The 17,432-nt window shown below is 42.5% G+C and overlaps 1 protein-coding gene across 1 annotated transcript in view; it reads left to right on the top strand.

Moving 5' to 3' along the window:
* The window catches only part of kcnk5a (potassium channel, subfamily K, member 5a), a 19,014-nt gene extending 2,253 nt beyond the window's left edge, over positions 1 to 16,761 (top strand). The window contains exons 2-5 of the mRNA XM_072690270.1: positions 12,130 to 12,241; positions 13,535 to 13,701; positions 13,844 to 14,012; positions 14,413 to 16,761. Coding sequence (XP_072546371.1) covers positions 12,130 to 12,241; positions 13,535 to 13,701; positions 13,844 to 14,012; positions 14,413 to 15,356 — 1,392 coding nt within the window. The 3' untranslated portion in view covers positions 15,357 to 16,761. The remainder of the gene's footprint in view (positions 1 to 12,129; positions 12,242 to 13,534; positions 13,702 to 13,843; positions 14,013 to 14,412) is intronic.
* The last annotated feature ends 671 nt before the right edge of the window (positions 16,762 to 17,432 follow it).

Below are 17,432 nucleotides of genomic sequence, written 5' to 3'. Positions count from 1 at the left end.
GCTGAAGATCTCAATAAATTGGGTATCTGCTCATTTTAGGCCTAAGCCGTTCCCGATCCTTTGTTTTTGCCACTGTGCTCTAACAGAGTGGGGTCTGGCCTTGTCTAGGCACCTTTAACAGGCGTTCTTCCCAGCCAGTAGCAGTGAGGAGCATTCTCAGAAGGTTTGGAGTGTGCAGTGTGGAAGTACAGTATTTTACAGTGGAACATTAGAACCTAATTTAAGTGGTTCTAGTGCTTTGACTGCATTTAAGCTGCTTTTCTTCCAAATATTTGTCTGTTTTCTGCCATTTTTGCCTATTCCACTTAAACCATGTGGGGAAATATACTCCCATTGAATTACGATAGTTTCGTGTTTTTAACCAATCACAGGATTCTTTGTTTTACCAGCTTTCTTTGGTTCCTAACATTCAGAACAGAAACGAGTAGTCTAATGCGCTGCTGCTATAGCCACCAAATCATAGTGTTTTCACCTCACTTTTATAACTACATTATCGCCATATATACACACCAAATATGACATGATTTCACTGCAGCAGTTTAAAGTAAAATCAGATCAGTTCTAAAAAAAATAATAACTTAGAACCACCTTATTACTTAACCCTTTCGCAAGTAAGGTCTGGCTGCCTGTAACGATGTGCCCAGAGTGGGTTTCTTTTCTGCACCTTTTCAAGTAAAATGGTAACTTTCTGCATTTTAGGGAAGCGCTGTATGTAGTGGAAAGACTTATTAGCAGACAAATTCAAAGACTCAGTAGAAATAAAGCTGAGTGTTGCATCCTTTTCAGATCCCTTGGTTTGGACCGTACTTGTGAAAGGGTTAGTGGTCGTCTGATTGTTGGATTCAGTGGTTTAGACGGACCTGAAGAAATTTCACAAATTGAAGGAGGCACTTACTTCCTAAGCTAAAGTTGCACCTGCTCACAACATGCCTTTTGGCTCCAATTAACAGTTTCCCAAAACTGCTTAAATGGATCCTTTTTCGTATCACTGTGAACTGAGTGCACTGCCTCTAAGAACTAGCTGGGAAGTAAGTGTAAAAACAATAACATGGAAAGACTCTCATTTCCCTTAACTGGAACGGTTCTTCTTGGTTATTTATTAAGAGGAGATGATTTCCCGCATTAAAGAAGCATACATTCATAACTGCAGTGCTTCTGCATCAGACTTGGTATTTATAAAGCTGATCTAGGGCCTGTCTTTCTTAGTAAGATCACAGTAAATAAGGAAATGAGAGGGAGCCAAGTCTAGATTAGGGCCTGGGTTCACCAAGCCTCTCAGAAAAGTGTGTGTTTGTCATCTGCCTTTGAGAGTTGAGACTTTCAAAGCTGTTGGGAACATGAACACTGTAGAGCAAGCAGATGCCCCACCAACTACATCAAGTTCTCAATTCCTAGAGGTTCCTCAAAGTAGGGGTGTTGATCTTTTGGAGTGGACCTGTTGCTGTTAGTAAAGTCAGAGTAAATAAGAGAAGAATCTGAGTCTAGATTCTGCTACTCCTGCACTAAGAAGGCCTTCCAATGCAGAGTTTTCTCCACTTTTTAGGATGTTCTGGGATCTGTACACTTTTCTTGCCATAAAGATTTCTGGAAGGCACAGAAAATGGCACAAAGAGAATCCACTGAATGCCAAAAAGGACGTGTTGGAACATGTCCTGCCCATTTGCCCCTCCAGAGCTTTTTAGCCATTGAGTGTGCTCTCTGAAGCTCCTGCATAATTCATGAACCCTCCACACCTCTACTGAAACGACCCCCCCCCCTCCCTCCAAAAAAGTGGCAGTAGTGGGTGGAGAAAAATAATTTAAGCTTCTTTGAAAGCAACAGAAACCTTAACACCACCCCCCCCCAACACCCCCTCCCCCTTCTGTTCACGCCTCTTTATTCTCTTTTGTCGCAGTTGAGTTGATGGTGGACTGGTTTGGACGTGAAGGTTGTGTATGAAGATGATGTGTGTGGAGGAATCATTCGGGCTTTTGTATGTCAGCTGTTAGAGGTTTGGACTAAACAGCATGAAATAAAAACTCCAGACCAGAGTAAAAACAAACTTTTACCAGAAGCAACACCTCCCGACTACGCAGCTCGCTGCAGAGAATATTAAATTGGCCGTGCGGTTATTACAAAGCGCCAAAAGCGATTATAGGCTGTTCTAGTGGTTAACTGGATTCCTACATGAATACAGATCTCATTTGTGTTTTTTTTTTTTTTTTTTTTTTTTTCTCCATTTCTCAAAACGGTTTATGCTAATGCTTGTGGCTTTATGATTTATGAAGCACCCGGGGGTCAGCTTTTGTCAAGTCAGTTCGCTTAGTTTTGAAAGTCTAAATTTCAAATTCAAAACCATGCTAATGATGAATGTTGCTATTCAGGTCCCCTTCGCTGAAGTAAGACTCGCCGTTGTTGCCAGACAGGCCTTTGTTTTACATAAATTCAGTCACACCTGAGCTCCTTGGTAAGGGGTGAGTAAATGATTAACGTAGATGGCAGCAGAACATTGCCTTGAGGGGATAACAGCATTCTTGTACATTGAACAAATTACTTGTGTCTGAACTGCTGCCCTTTTCATGCAGCAAAAGCCTGAACATCCAGAATGACGATGCCCTCTTGATCCTTATCATCATAAGTGGTGGGAGTTCTTTTTGTACTCTTTTTATTAGGGATCCACGATGATATCTGAATATAATTGGCTAAACCAAATGATTGACAGCTGACAGGTGATAAGATATTTCAACCAATAATTAATGACGTTTACAGAGTTTTACTTGGGACTTTTGAGTAAAAAGTCAAAGCAGTTCTCAGCTAAAATATTGCAATTACATCGTCACCTTTTTATAGGTGAATAATGAATTACATTGTTATTCATGCTTGTACAGTACAAATACCATTCTTCCCCTCACACATCCTAGCTTAGAAAGCCAAAGTCAGAGCGCAGGGTCATGCTATAGTGCCTCTGGAGCAGAGACGAAGTCCTTATAGGCAAGTCTGTTCACTCAGTGGCCAACATTGCAGATCTATGAATGGGTAGAGACCAAAATACTGGAAACTGAAAGTCAAAGTTCTGGCTAGTGCACATGCTCAGATCTCCACATTGGGTGCAGGGTCCTCTACTAGATGCGTAACCAGCAGGTTGATTGGCTCATTTTGTTAAAGGGCAGGACTTTTTAAGCATCACCAGAACTTCTATTCACATTTCAACCAGTGGCTGGTCTCCTCATTTATACCGTCTCTGGCAGAAAGAATTAAGGGTCTTGCACAAGGACCCAACACTGTCAGCTTAGTGGTCCCAGGTATCGGACCCTGTAACGCAGCGTTCTAACTTCACCACTGCACCAAATATTAGATATCCTCATTGGCCCGCAATTCACATGCTGGTGCATGTCAACCTGAGCAACTTCTGGAAGAAAGCAAAAGTCCCTTTTTTTCTTTTTTCTTTTTTAATTCTTATAATAACTTATGTATGAAAATATGTGTGGCATTTAGGTTACAAGTCCAAGGACAGAAAGCACCTTGCCCATGATCACACATTGGGCCTTCATATCTTATCAAGATAACCCTCCGGTGTGCGATTGGCATTGCACCTCGTCTTCTCTGAAATGGAAAAACATGTTTACTGTGACCCTCCTGGTCGCAAATTAAACACTGCTTCCTTCTCAAGTGGTTTGGGGCATGTCTTGAAGGTAGGTAAGTTGCTGTGTGTGTGTGGGGGGGGCATGCTGATTTGGCATTAGCATAACAAGCAGATGCCACACAAACCACAGTTAAGTTTTGATTTCCAGAGATTTCAAATGTTAGGACATACACTCAATTGACAAAAGTATTGAGACACATTCATAGTTTCCTCTGAAATCAAGAATATTAAAAAGTTTGTCCTGCTTTTGTTGGAGTAACTGTCTCTACAGTCCAGGGAAGAAGGCTTTCTACTAGATTTTAGAGCATTGCTGTAAGGATTTGATTGTATTCAGCGACAAGAGCAGAATGACTTTGAATGATCACCACCCCTCCTCAACTCCAACTCCTCAACTCCTCCCAAAAGTATTGGATGGAGCACCATCCATCATTCCAGAAAATACAGTTCTGCTGCTCCACAGCTCAATGCTGGGGGGTGGGGGTGGGGGGGCTTTTTATAACCCTTGTATATGTGTGCATTTGCACGTCTGTTTCAGCAATAGGTGCAATTTAAAGTAGCTGAACGCATTCATTAGAGGGGCTGTCCACAGATATGGTGTACCTACTGACCGGAGTTACAGATTAGCTAGACGGTTTATGAGCGACACAGCAGCAATCCAGCCACGGATGCTCCTCATGTCTGCATTCCTTGGTAGACTGAAGACTGTCAATTATTAACTTTGCAAAGATATGATGCCCTTTATGAGTACATGATGGGTGTGAACCCCTCCCGTAGTTTGGTCATTGGCCCAGTTCATTTCTTCTGCCTTTCTTTGTCCCTCTATGTTAATGTTGCTATTGCTAGCATTAAGGCAGCAGCCTGCATGGCTGTGACCGTCTTCACTGGTTTGGTCTGACATCTTGGTGACTCAGAATGTGCACCGGGCTCCTGCTCGCTGGCAATTAGCGAGCGCAAATAGAATGCATGTGAAAGCTTTCCCTGGAAACAATAACCGATTCTATTAGTCTGAATAGATTTGTTTATTGTTGAAGGCAGTCTTGCTCCTTGAGATGAATTTAATTGCATGCCAGGAGCTATTGCGAGCCAATGTGTTTTGGCTAACACGATTTAGACCTTGAGCTTGACCAGGGGTGTCTCCTTTAAGCCTTGTGCTTTGGCTCTTAGTAAACCGGGCCCTGTATAGTAGCTGAAAAAGCTTTTTCCTAACTTCTCGTTCCCTTCTGGAGCAACACTGAGCCATTTTCTAAAGGTTCCTTAAACAGTTCAAAGAACCATTTAAACATTTAAGTGTTTCTTTGAGTTGTCATGGTTGTAGATCGATACACTATATGTCCAAATGTTTGTGGACAGCCCTTCTAATGAGACACACACACACACACACACACACACACAGTTTGTCTGGTCCCTGTAGAGAAGTGCTGCCAATAGAATAGGACCCCAGGCTTTGGCTGGAGGGGTATAATGCCCCCCCAAACCCCCCACTCCCTCAGAATTGAGCTGTGGAGCAGTGGAAGAACTGTGTTCTCAGAAATGATTGTCGTGATCCAGCCAATACTTTTGGGGTGAGCTGGGGATGAGGTGGGATGGTGAATATCCAACAGCCTAGCCTCACTAATGTAATCAAATCCTCACAGCAATGCTCATAAATCTAGTAGAAAGCCTTATTCCCTGGGAAGTAGTGTGTTGTTTATTGGTTACTCCAAGAAGCAGGGTTTTTATTAATTATATATATATAAAAAACTCATCCTGCTTCTCTTGGAGTGTATATAGGTGTGTATATATTATGTATGTGTATTATTATTATTATTATTATTATTATTATTGTTTTATTTTTTTAAAAGCTCTATATACCTTTTTATTATATGCATGTCTCTAAGACCAATGCTTTTACCAAAGAGCTAATTTTTAAAGAGTGTAGGGTGTGTTTTCAAGCATGTGTAGCCTCCAACATGAAGCCCATCATGCCCCGCACACTTCAGATCATGTGATTCATGATGGTTTAATGTCTTACAACATGAGAGACAGCTTTGCACTGTCAGCACTCTGTCTGTCTGACTCAGCGGCTGACTGCTCTTTACACAACAGTAATGACAGGATGGCGTCTGAGTGCACGTGTTGATTGTATAGAAACTGTACGCTTTAAATGTGTGTGCGCACGAGTGTGTGGCGGGTTTGTATGGACTTGTTTGGTATACATGACCGTAGTAATATATGTGTTTATATTTAAGGTCAGTGTTTCTGGACGTGTGGAAGTGTATGTTTATGTCGTCAGATTGTTGGGAATGTCACGAAGAGTCTGTTGCATCATGTTCAAGCATGGACCATGCTTCTGGACCCGGCTGGTTGGTGTTGCGCTGACGGCTCCTCTGGCTGCAGATGCAATGAAACTGTTTAAAATGGCTCTATTGTTTGAGGCTACAGTAATTCAATCTGCCCCTCTGAGCAGCTGTTTCAAGTTCCTCGGCACCTTGTGCTGTCCTCTCGCAGAGGAGTGGAAAACTACCCGCAGTGTAGATCCCTCAGCCACAGAGTCAGCTGGCTGATAACAGTTGGAGTTTGTCATTGTGGTTTTGCCACATGCTGTTTATCAGCACTGCGCCGGCCTACGAATCGCCTCTGCCAGTGAACTTTCACGTCTCCTGATGTAGGTTTGCCTGGATATTTCAAATGCAGAGTGAGATCAGGGCTAGCTTGGCTTTGAGGCCAAGAAGAAACCCAAACCGCAGTGTACTCTACAATGATATTTTTATGGATGTTCTGGACTACCTAAATAGAACGTCATTGTAAACTCATGTTCTCGTTTTTTGGGTTTTTTTTGTACGATTGCAGAAGCTTTTGTAGATTTTCCATCTCATAAACATCTCGTTTGTTGTTTTGGCTGTTCTGCCGTGTCCTTTCCTTGCTGCCAAGCTTCGACTTGCTGCAAATTGACTTTCAGAGAGCAGATAAGGAAATGAACGTGTTGGCTCTACCGCTCGCTTCACCCTGACCTTCCGAAGACCAAACAGTGACTAAGGCCCTCGTATTTGCCTTGATGATCCAGAGCTAGACTAAATCATTGCTGTCCCACTTCCCATTTCCTCTAGAGCTGTGTGTAACTTTAGAGATTTCTCGTTTTCTTGTGTAAGAATAAGTTCTGGTCTTGCGGTTGGCTCTTAAGAAAGCCTATAGAGGCTGCTGGTTATGCGGCAGTAGTTGGGCAGCTGGCAGCTGGGCACTAAAGTAACACTAAGCCCAAAAGTGGTTTCAGGGCCTGTGGAGGAAACCTTTCATTGTCCGTGCTGATGGCAGCATGACGCTGTGGAAAGCCGAAGTGTCTTGGGGATGGAGGCCGCCCTGTTGACACTGTGCCATGCTTCTCTAACCCACGTCATAGTGCGGGCGCTGCAGGGCGAGGGTGGTTCTGGCCCAGAGAGAAGGCTAATAAGGCGCTAGACGACTGCATTGCGTATAGCCAGTGTTCAACAGCACAAATGCTGTTGTGGCATTTGTGGGTTTGGAATATTGAGGAGATCCAGATTCCTCCTCTGTTATTATTGTTGCGTACAGGGTTTCTTCACTCTTGTTGGTGAATTTGTCATCGCTGGAGCAGATTCTTTGTTTTGCTCATCAGACATTTGGGCTCCTATTTACTGGCTTATTGTAATCAAACTGTTCTGTTTGTACAAGACAACTGCCCTGGAGACTGTAATAGTAGCTAAACAAATACTACATTTATTTATTTATATGTATGAATTTCCTTTTTTGGCATAATATGTACTGGCAGTTCTTTACGTTGTCAAAATTCATGATCAGTGGACCAATAGAAATTCTTAAATGACTGATAAAATCTGTTTACATTGACTTTAATTGACACTTAAGAAGGTTGTTTTATTGCTTCTCCTGTAAAGCTGCTGATTTGGAGATACAAGAATTTGACAATTTTTGATTGTATCACCTCCTGCACAAAAATTCCTGACTATAGACAAGAGTAGAGATCGGGATGGGCAAAATTATTGGGATAAATTACATTATCGAGATACACAATATGCTTTTCTAAGCATATCGAGGATGATGATGGTGCTTAGGGAACACTGAGTTTCATTACCAACAGTGTATTTGGACTGGTTTAATTAGATGAAGTGCAGCAGATATAAAAAATTACTGTATTTAAAATGGGAGAGTATTTGAACAGTAGTTTTTGAGAATCTGTTGGTACTGATAGTATTTGTACCATATCGCCCAGCCCTAAGTAGAGCTGAATGATACAGCTGAACTCATTAAACTACATATAAAGTTGTACTGGGCTTAATGACACATCTAAATGGATCAAAACAGGAATTATGCAAGAAAAACTGTTCTTACTTCTTATTTAAACATCAGGCCTTTACTGCGTTTGGGTTTTTTCCTACTTGAGTGTTAAGGATGGTATTTAGGGTGCCATAAACATCACCCGTTAGGTGTGGTCCTTGAAGAGATAGTCATAAGAAAGTATTCCATACTGTAATATGTAATGGTCATTGTTATACTGCTGCACACGTCGGTTCTGACCTCAGTATAATCGTCAGGTATCATCAGAGCATAGCTTTGACCCTGTTTGACCTTACACACCATTACATTCTCCTCGTTGGAAAGTAGGGATGTGTATTGGCAAAAATCTAGCGATACCATAAAAAAATATATTAATAATTTAATCTAAGTTGAGGGAAACTGTATAAAATGACACAATTATTTGCATGAATTCTAAATAAAAGAAAAGAAACTTTTTATCCAATCAGAACAGCGTACTCTGAGAACTAGTGATTGGGGTCTAACCACAACACTAAATGAACCACTGCCTAAACTATTACTGAAAATATTATGATCTATTAATCTGACACCCCAGCAAACTCATTCTGACCTGGGATGACTCCAGCCTGACCTGCTGATGACCCCTCCAACACTTGTGGTTTGAGGATGCAGGCCATTGTCGTGTTCATGCTCCTCCTTAGCAGGTGTGCAGTGCAAACACGCTGTTGCTAAACGGCCGTCTTTGTTTTTGTGAATCCTTTGCTAAAATGGCCTGTAGTGTTTCGTCAGTCCTGCTACTGGAATGCTATTGCTCTGCACATTTCTGGCGCTTTCCAAGCTTTAACACACACAGTTGAGCAAACTACAAGCGCTCTAGAATTGAAATCCTGCATAGCCTTAATATGACTGACCTCAAACTGTGTAAACTGGCAGCCGAAAAATGCTTTTTTTGTAAAGATGACTGATAAATTCGTGTCAGGCAGTCATCAAGGCCAAAGGAGGACGTACAAAACACTGAAACACACTCTTGGCTGTTTTATCCTATTTTCACAAAGCTTTCTTAAAACATGCTGTTATCTTCCCCACATGCTTCCCAACACTGTCCCACAGGTTCTTAGTGGGGTTGGAGTCTGGTCAGCCTCAGCCAACTCAGACACTTGTTGAGCGGTGTGCCATGTTGTGTGGTCCTCATTTTGTTTTGGTTCTCCACCAGAAACGGCGGTGTTGATGCTTTCAACGCATCCAGAACCAGTTGTATGACACATGAGCGTCTAAGCAATTGACCTAAGCATGCTCGTCATTGAGGTGAAGTATTTAGGCCATCCAGGCCATTACCCAAGACCCAAGATTCACAGATGCAGTTAGAGCAGCCTAAATTCCCTAGACTTCCTTATTGGTGCTTATTCTACACCAAACCATGAGCGTGTTCGTCAGAGTGATTGAGGGAGCGGTGTGTTTAGTTCAAGGACGTTTTGATTTGTAAACACACATCGTGGCCCAACTCCTACATAATCCTTTTCCCAGTCCATTCACACCCACTTCTGAAAGTCCTAGATGGTGTGATGTTTACAGTTAATTAAAAAAAAAAAAAGCTCTAATCTGTTGAGTCTGAATTAATTTGTGCAGAATTTCACAATCTTCCAGTTCCTGGTGTTTTTCACTTCTGCATTCGGAGGCTGAAAAAAAAAACAGGCTTGCAAAAGTCCACAGGCGAATTTTCAGATCCCTTTTTAGGAGAATTTTCAGACGATCACATGTTGTTGTGCTTTTAGCCTCCAGCTGGCTGAAGACCTTTGACTCATCAAGAAGGAACTTTCCTTTTCCCTTCTCCAAAAACATTTCGTAGACTCTCAACAGGTGTCTGTCTCTCAGCCTTAATTCACATAAATCTCATATAACTTCTAAAAATGTTCCCTCGCCACACCAAATGGCGACTCTCGTAAAGCCAAGTGTCCCGTCCTAATGTCTTCAGCAGATGGAACAAGCGCTGGCCCTCAAAAGCTCTTCACCCAGCAGAGGCCTGTAATGGAGGGGCCAGGGACAGCACATCATAACTCATCGCCGATCTTTACTGATGTAGATGGGGCTGTTGGGACGGGGGATGTAGCTGTGATTTATTAGCCAAAGATTTCTGTTGTCTAGCCCTGCCGCCCAGACACTGACCACTCCAGGCTGCTTCATTTTTAATAGCTGCTCAGCATCTGCGCTCTCTAAAGACGTTCTGCTGCATTCAACACCAAGTGGTGAAATATCTAGATGTTGCAGTTGGGGGTGCACAGTCACAGGGTTACGCTAGGGAGGAAATGTTGGACTTCAAAGCTTGGAGTGCTGATTATGTTTCAAGGCTTCTTTCATTGAAGCTAGTTATTGCAAAATACCTTGTTATTGAGGCATTTTGGGAATTTTATGACGTGCAACACGAGCAGCTCGGAAGGCGTTTTAGAAAGAAGAATATGTACCAGGTTTTTGAAATGCAGTCTCCTTTTTTATTATTTTTATTTTTTTTTTTATCTTGGGTTGCTTGTTTTCAAGCAAGGATCATATTATCAAAAGGGGGGTGGGAGAGAGGTGTCTGGCCTTCTAGCTTAAAGCAGAAGCCAGCTGAAATACTCAGTCCTCTCCCACCATACAAAGTTTTGGCCCTTGGCAAGACAGATTTTAAAAAATACTGTGTAATTGTGTAATTGAGAGAGAGTGTGTGTGTTATAGATAATAAAATGTAATGAGCCATTTCAACAGTTCTTTGAGTTTTCATGGATCTGTGTATGACAGTTACCTTTACTAAAGAACCCTTGAACACTTTCTAAAGGGGGTGTGTTCATATGTCTAAAGCATAGTCTGCATTTAAAAGCTTCCTAAAAAGGTTCCTAAATGGTTCTTGATTCTTGGAGGGCAAAAAAAACATTAACTTCTGCATAAAAAGGGATTTTTTTTAACTTGCTCTTTTGTAGAACCACCAAGGAGTTCCCCAGAAAATTTCTTTGGAGATCCAGAAGCGGTGCATCTATAGCATCATTCTATAGTACTGTTATTTTTAAGTGTACCACAGAATCCCTGACTTGCCTACCATCTACAAGGCTCATACAAGGTGGTATCAACGTACACCGTATGGACAAAAAGTATTTGGACACCTGCTCAGTCTTTATTTTTTCCAAAATCAAGGGTATTAAAAAGAGTTGATCCTGCTTTTGTTGGAGTAACTGTCTCTACTGTCCGGGGAAGAAGGCTTTCTACTAGATTTTGGAGTATAATTGCTCCAATTGCTGCAATTGATTTGATTGCATTCAGCAACAAGACCTCACTAACAATCACCATTATTCAGAAAACTAACGAAAGAGAACCCAGAGAACACAGTTCCACATCTCAATGCTGGGAGGGCTTTATAGCTCTAGCTCACGCCTGGCATTTAGGACAGTCCTACTCTATTGCCAATATATATTTCTACAGGGACTAGACAAGCTGTGTGTCTGTGTGTTTCTGCAGTGGGTGCAACCTAAAGGAAAAACTAAACGCTTTCATCAGAAGGGGGTGTCCACAAACATTTGGACATGTAGTGTATATGTTTATATACAGCTGTGCATTTCCAGTTGTGCACAGCACTGTATTGGAATGGAGTTAATGTAAGCATGCTGACGGCGCTGCAGTTTTTCATTTGAACGAATGAAATTGTCAACTTGGTCAGCTGTTCCAAGTGATGTGTTTATTTTCTTAAGCTGGAGGGAGCTTTTGAATTCCTGCCATGAGCGGACCCCAGCTGCTCCTTTCATCTGTGATTACACAACTGCGGAATAGCTGTTTAGGGACAAATTAAGGTCCACTCTGCCGCATCTCTGCGATAGCTTGGCGTGCTGAAGGCTCAGAGATGCTGCCAAAAGCCCTTCAGGTGAGGGATGGTCCACTCAAGTCCCTGAGTGGCCTGTTTGGCCGGGTTGTCCTCATCAGGGACCTGCTGATAATGTCAGTGGCTTACAGGAAGGATGTGGTACAAGGTCTGGTCTCAGACACAACAAATCCCGGTTGCTCTGAAATGCACATTCCTCACTATTCCTTTCAGCTGCCGGCTTATTATTCGATTATCAATCAGGGTTTGGGTTGTGGTATTTGCAGTTTGCTTACTGCAAAGTAATCTGTTCCTAATGTGTAGGTCGGGTAGTTATAGAATTGAGGATGAACTGGAGTGTACCCCATAAAAAAGCCTCATTGAGTTAACACAGGTTTTCTTTTCTGTTTTAATCCAGGTGGTGTCTGAAGCTGCTGGACAAGGGGTCACCATTACAGGAGATAAAACCTTCAACAACTGGAACTGGCCGAATGCTGTCATCTTTGCTGCTACGGTTATTACGACCATAGGTAATAGTCCAGTCCCTCCTTTTTCACAGAGAGAATCGGCCAAATCTGTTTATTGTCCAAGGATAAACAGAGGGAGGACTGATTATCTTAACTAATCGAATAGGACAGGAAGTAGTTAGCTTTATTTATTTCCTGCGGATCTGCAGAATCTGTTTAGTAATCATTTGGTAATGACCTGTTTAAAAGTTCTCGTGGGCTGATCACACTCCTAAGGTGGATTGCTCGCCATTTTGTCAGCATCTCTAGAGTCTAAATGTCCAGTACTGTTCCCTGATAAGATGAAGTTTCTTCAAAGACAAACATGAAGATAAGCTGAGAGTTTATGGTTTGATAAGCCAGCGTGAGCAGATGCATCAGAGGCTGTTTCCTCCACAAGCAAGCTTTGGTTTCCTCCTCAGACCCTCAGAATCTAGTTGTTTTATGAGATTCCCGGACAGAAAATTGGTCACCTTGCATGTTTAGGGTGGTTGTAACGTCAGACAGGGCTGTGAGCGTCTTGTTGGATGTGTGGAAAATGGGTCGCTAAGCTGATGCAGTTAATGATTGGCTAAAAGGAGTGATTGCGTTTGGGTGTGCCGAAGGCCACAGTGTGCAGGAAGTAGATGAATCTGCAGGTGTATGGAAGCATACGGTCATACGGGTCTACCAGCAGTGGCAGAAATCCTAGTCTACGGAGTTCTCGTCTTTGTTGAGCAAAGGCTTCTTGCGTGCTATTCAGCATCCATATTGATGCTCTGCAGTTCCCTGCAGGGTGTTCTTTCAGGAATTGGTGGTGAGGTACCTGTAATGACCTGGAAGCGAAGCGATTTTTGTTCACAAGCCATGAAACATGCTGGCGACTCCTGTCTGTCAGTTTCGTCTTTCGGCCACATTCTGATGCAAATTTCCTGTAGACTGGGATTTCTGCCACTGCGGGTTGACCTGTATGACCGTACACTTCAATACACCTGCAGATTCAGCTACTTCCTTCATACTGTGGTCTTTGGCCACACCCAAATGCAATTACTCCTCACCAAAACTGTATCTGCTTTGCAAATAATTTTCCACCCCTCCAACGAGGCGCTCACTGCACTGTACCACCTCTACTCAAACTATGAATCCAATATCAATCTATGAGCCCAATCATCCTCGTACAGCTCCATCTACAGGAGACTGAGGTTATGACCACCTTAAACATGCAAGCTGACAAGATGACTTGACTTGTCCAGGGAGCTTAGGATTGTAAGTGATCTTTCTGGTAAGCAGCCTACAGTCAACCTTGAGGAATTAACCATTTGTCTGTCCTTTTATCAGGTTATGGCAATATCGCTCCCAAGACGTCATCAGGGAGAGTTTTTTGCATTTTTTATGGACTGTTTGGTGTCCCGCTTTGTCTGACCTGGATCAGTGAACTTGGGAAGTTTTTTGGTGGAAGAGCAAAACATCTTGGACAGTATCTTACCAAGAGAGGAGTCACACTGGTAAGCAGCCCAGTATTTTGATCAGTGGTAGAAAACCTCAGACCCTCCTTTAGTGCTTTGTACATGATTCAGTTTGCCACAAATATGCATCATAATTAAAATTAAAATACCTCAAACTCTGGCTCTCCATTTTTCCCTCTAGCGGAAAGCACAGTTCACCTGCACAGCCATCTTCCTGTTGTGGGGTGTGCTGGTTCATTTGGTTATTCCCCCATTCGTATTCATGTCTCAAGAGGGCTGGACCTACATCGAGGGCCTATACTTTTCCTTTGTGACCTTGACGACTATTGGATTCGGTGATCTTGTAGCAGGTATGTGTGTATGTGTGTGTGTGAGAGAGAGTGTTTTTGATATGATCTTTTATAATTCAGGCTAACTTTCCAGTTAGTCTAAGTAACTCTTAGTATTCCTCTGAGTTCCTCTGAGTTTCCTGTATGCTGGCTGCGAAGAAATCAACTTGTGTCACTTTCCGAGAATCACAGTGCCCTTCTTTTATGTAGGGCTTCTTGGTGTTTACATATGATTAAGGCCTTTCTAGTAATCTTGTGTGATTACAAAGGTTGGATTTTACTGTATGTTATTTCCTCAAGTCAAAGCCTTTCAAAGAAGTGCATGCTTGAAAGGTTATCGCTAGTGTCTAGTAATGCTGTAGGCCGTCTCAGTTTCAGTGTTAATTATATTTCCATGTGTGTTCTGCTTCTGTCTTTCTAGGTGTTGACCCTAATGCAGACTACCCTACTCTGTATCGCTACTTTGTGGAGGTGTGGATATACCTAGGCTTGGCCTGGCTGTCCCTCTTCTTCAACTGGAAGGTGCGGATGGTCATTGAGGCCCACAAAGCTCTCAAGAAACGGCGGAAGCGACGCAAGCTCTCTCTGGACGAGCTGCGGCACTACAAAGAGAGCCACAAAGCCTTGCACCTGCCGTCTAATGCCAACGATGTCAACATATTTAGCTTCCTGAGCAAGAGACAGGAGGGCTACAATGATCTAATCAAACAGATCGGCGCCAAGAAGGAAGGAGGAGGTCAGTGTGCCAACGGCGTTGCCGGTAACAAGACTAAAGAATTCAGTCGCTCCAAAAGCTGCAGTGATGCCGTTTCCGTTAACGGAAATACTATTCTTAACCTGGACCGATCCCCTCGGCAAAAGCGCCGCTACAGCTTCAGCGACCGGGTCACTGTAGCCTTCTCCAAGTCGAAGAGTTACCTGCTCGGGCAGGAGGGAGGACCTCTGCTGAACGAGATGCAGGGCGATGGGGATGTGGAGGCAGACCTGGAGAGGATGTATGAGAATCAGTTGGATAAAGAAGCAGACGAAGAACATCGCAATCTCGGGCCCGGAGGCCACGGCACAGGCCGTCACATGTGGGAGTCCAAAGAGTACCATCCGCTCATCTTCCAAAACGCCAACATCACCTTCATTGACGAGGAGAATCTTCTGAACAACAACCTGGAGGAAGAGGAGGAGGAAGAGGATGATGACACCAAGCCTAAACTCTCAACCTCTGATGAAAATGTGGAATCGGAGACCGACTCCAAAGAAGAGCAGTGCTCCGAATCTGAAGGTTCTGTTTTTATGGACAGTTCGGAGCATTGCCGCTCCTATGAGCAGCTGGTAGAAGAGTACTCCAAGGAAGAGAACACGGAGACCTGAGGCGTGCATACCAGAACATGGACCTAACTCAAACTCTCAATGAGAGTTTCCTGTGTTTCTTCTTTGTTTTTTTTGTTTTCTTTCTTTCTTAATTTTTAGAATTTTGGACATTTTGCACAAACTTGAAGACTTTCATGCCAGACTTCTTCAAACAAGCACCCTTGTTGTGGCCCATTTTGCATTCTTCTCTGGATGTGAAGCGTCAGATTTTTAGGTATTAGTTCTTACCAAAACGGATCTGTGAAGTGCATTTCAGTCAGTATTATGCCAAAATATGAAGCTGTGTGACTTGCAGAAGAAAGGGTGTTTGTCTTGCGTTCCAAACGACCTGACCAAAACAAAGTCCGCAGTTTGTTAAATTCCTGAACACTGACTCCATGAACAAATAGACTAGATTTTTCTCTTTTTTTTTTTTTTTTTTATGGAAGGTTTCTTATGAAGACTTCTTGATAGTTGCTAAGTTATACAGGGGTTCATCACTATCACTAGTAATTGGAATCATGTAGAGTTGTAATTTATTAGCTTCCGTAGAAACACATCAGTCTGAACTATATGAACTGCTGAATCAGTTGTAATGGATCCGTGGTTCATAGGATAGGATAGGATAGGATACGAGTAATTGGGAGAGGTGATTCCGTTGAGAATTGCTCCTGGTTCTCTGACTTTTATGCACCATATTGGTGTAGCTTAACATAATGAAGGAAAAACACTGACTGATTATTTGTTTTATTTTTATTTTTTTCACCCATTTTTATGGGTTTTTGTCTTATGTTTTTAAACCTAATTCTCACCGGTTCCCAATGTCCTACAGCTTGAGGACGAAGGCCACATGTGCTTCCCTATAGGGCATGCAAACTTCTCCACCACTTCTAAAATGCATTTTGGTGCCACTGTAAAGTAACAAAATAAAAATGCAAACATAAATGTATATAAATCACAGTGGAAAGAAGAGAGTGATCCTGCTGTCCGGTACTTGGGAATGCACTTGGTCAGTTGCAATTCCCTTCTGGACTTCCTTCTGTGGACAGCACATGTTGCACTGCTCTGGTTAAATCTGAGCCATAAAACACACACCTCTGTTCAGTCGGTTGAGGTTTTTGCTCGTGTACCACTCCATCCACTGCATCACACTTTTTTTATTCTTATTTTTTTTTGTCTTGTCATTTCATTTGAAGGTCTTTCATTGCTGGCCAAGGCCTTTTTTCTCATTTTTTGTAAAGTATGTTGGTTTTAAGTTAAGGCTTGTTTTTACTGGACAGATTAAATGTGTCTTTTAGTCTAGACCTTTGTTTTGGATATACTGTGTAAAAGTGGTAAAAGAACCTCCAGAAAAGTGTTGTTAATAAATCCCAATTATTATGGATTTAATATTCCGGTGAAGTTAATAAAATATTTTTTAAATATTGATTGTTTGTGTTATTTTGCCGTCTCAAAAGTCTTTTCTCATCACATTATGAAATACTGTGGTATGAAATTCGAATGGCTTTATTGTGGTCTTATTCAGTATGTCTGTCTAATTATCCCCTTTGTTTAATCCGCATTCTAAACCTGAAACATTAGAAGCACTTCAATGCATAGTGTTTCTGACTAATGCCAATCTTGATACTGTACCCTCAAGAATGTGTGAGGCAAAATGTGGATATCCTGCTCGCAATTCCCTCCGCTGGGGAGTGTACATGCATGCGTATTCTCACACTGGCCTCTTGCGTCACGATGCTGGGCAGCCGCAGTGCATGGAAACCAGCTTCCTGAGTGGGTTTCCTGGCTTAGATTAATTGCACCATGCATATCTCTGAGCGGTTCCATCCTTCTTCGTCCTCCCATTGCACATATCTCCGAGCTCTGGCCCAAAATCAGGGTTTAATGTTGGAAGCACTGCCCCACTTTGCTAGACCATCATAAATGCAAGTGCCTCCTGTATGGGAATTCATGCTTTCCACAGAAATCTTCATTTAGGAAGTTCTCATTGGTGTCCCAACAGGATTTCACCACTTCCATCTTGATCTGTTTGTAGTTGGGCCTTTTTTTTTCTTCTACTGTGTAGAAAAGGCTTTCCCTTACCTTTCTCAGATTTGT

This window comes from Salminus brasiliensis, chromosome 10 (assembly GCF_030463535.1).
Source record: "Salminus brasiliensis chromosome 10, fSalBra1.hap2, whole genome shotgun sequence".
NCBI classification, from domain to species: Eukaryota; Metazoa; Chordata; class Actinopteri; order Characiformes; family Bryconidae; genus Salminus; species Salminus brasiliensis.
The sequence above is the reverse complement of the archived record's forward strand: the minus strand, read 5'-3'. Positions and strand labels throughout refer to the sequence as shown.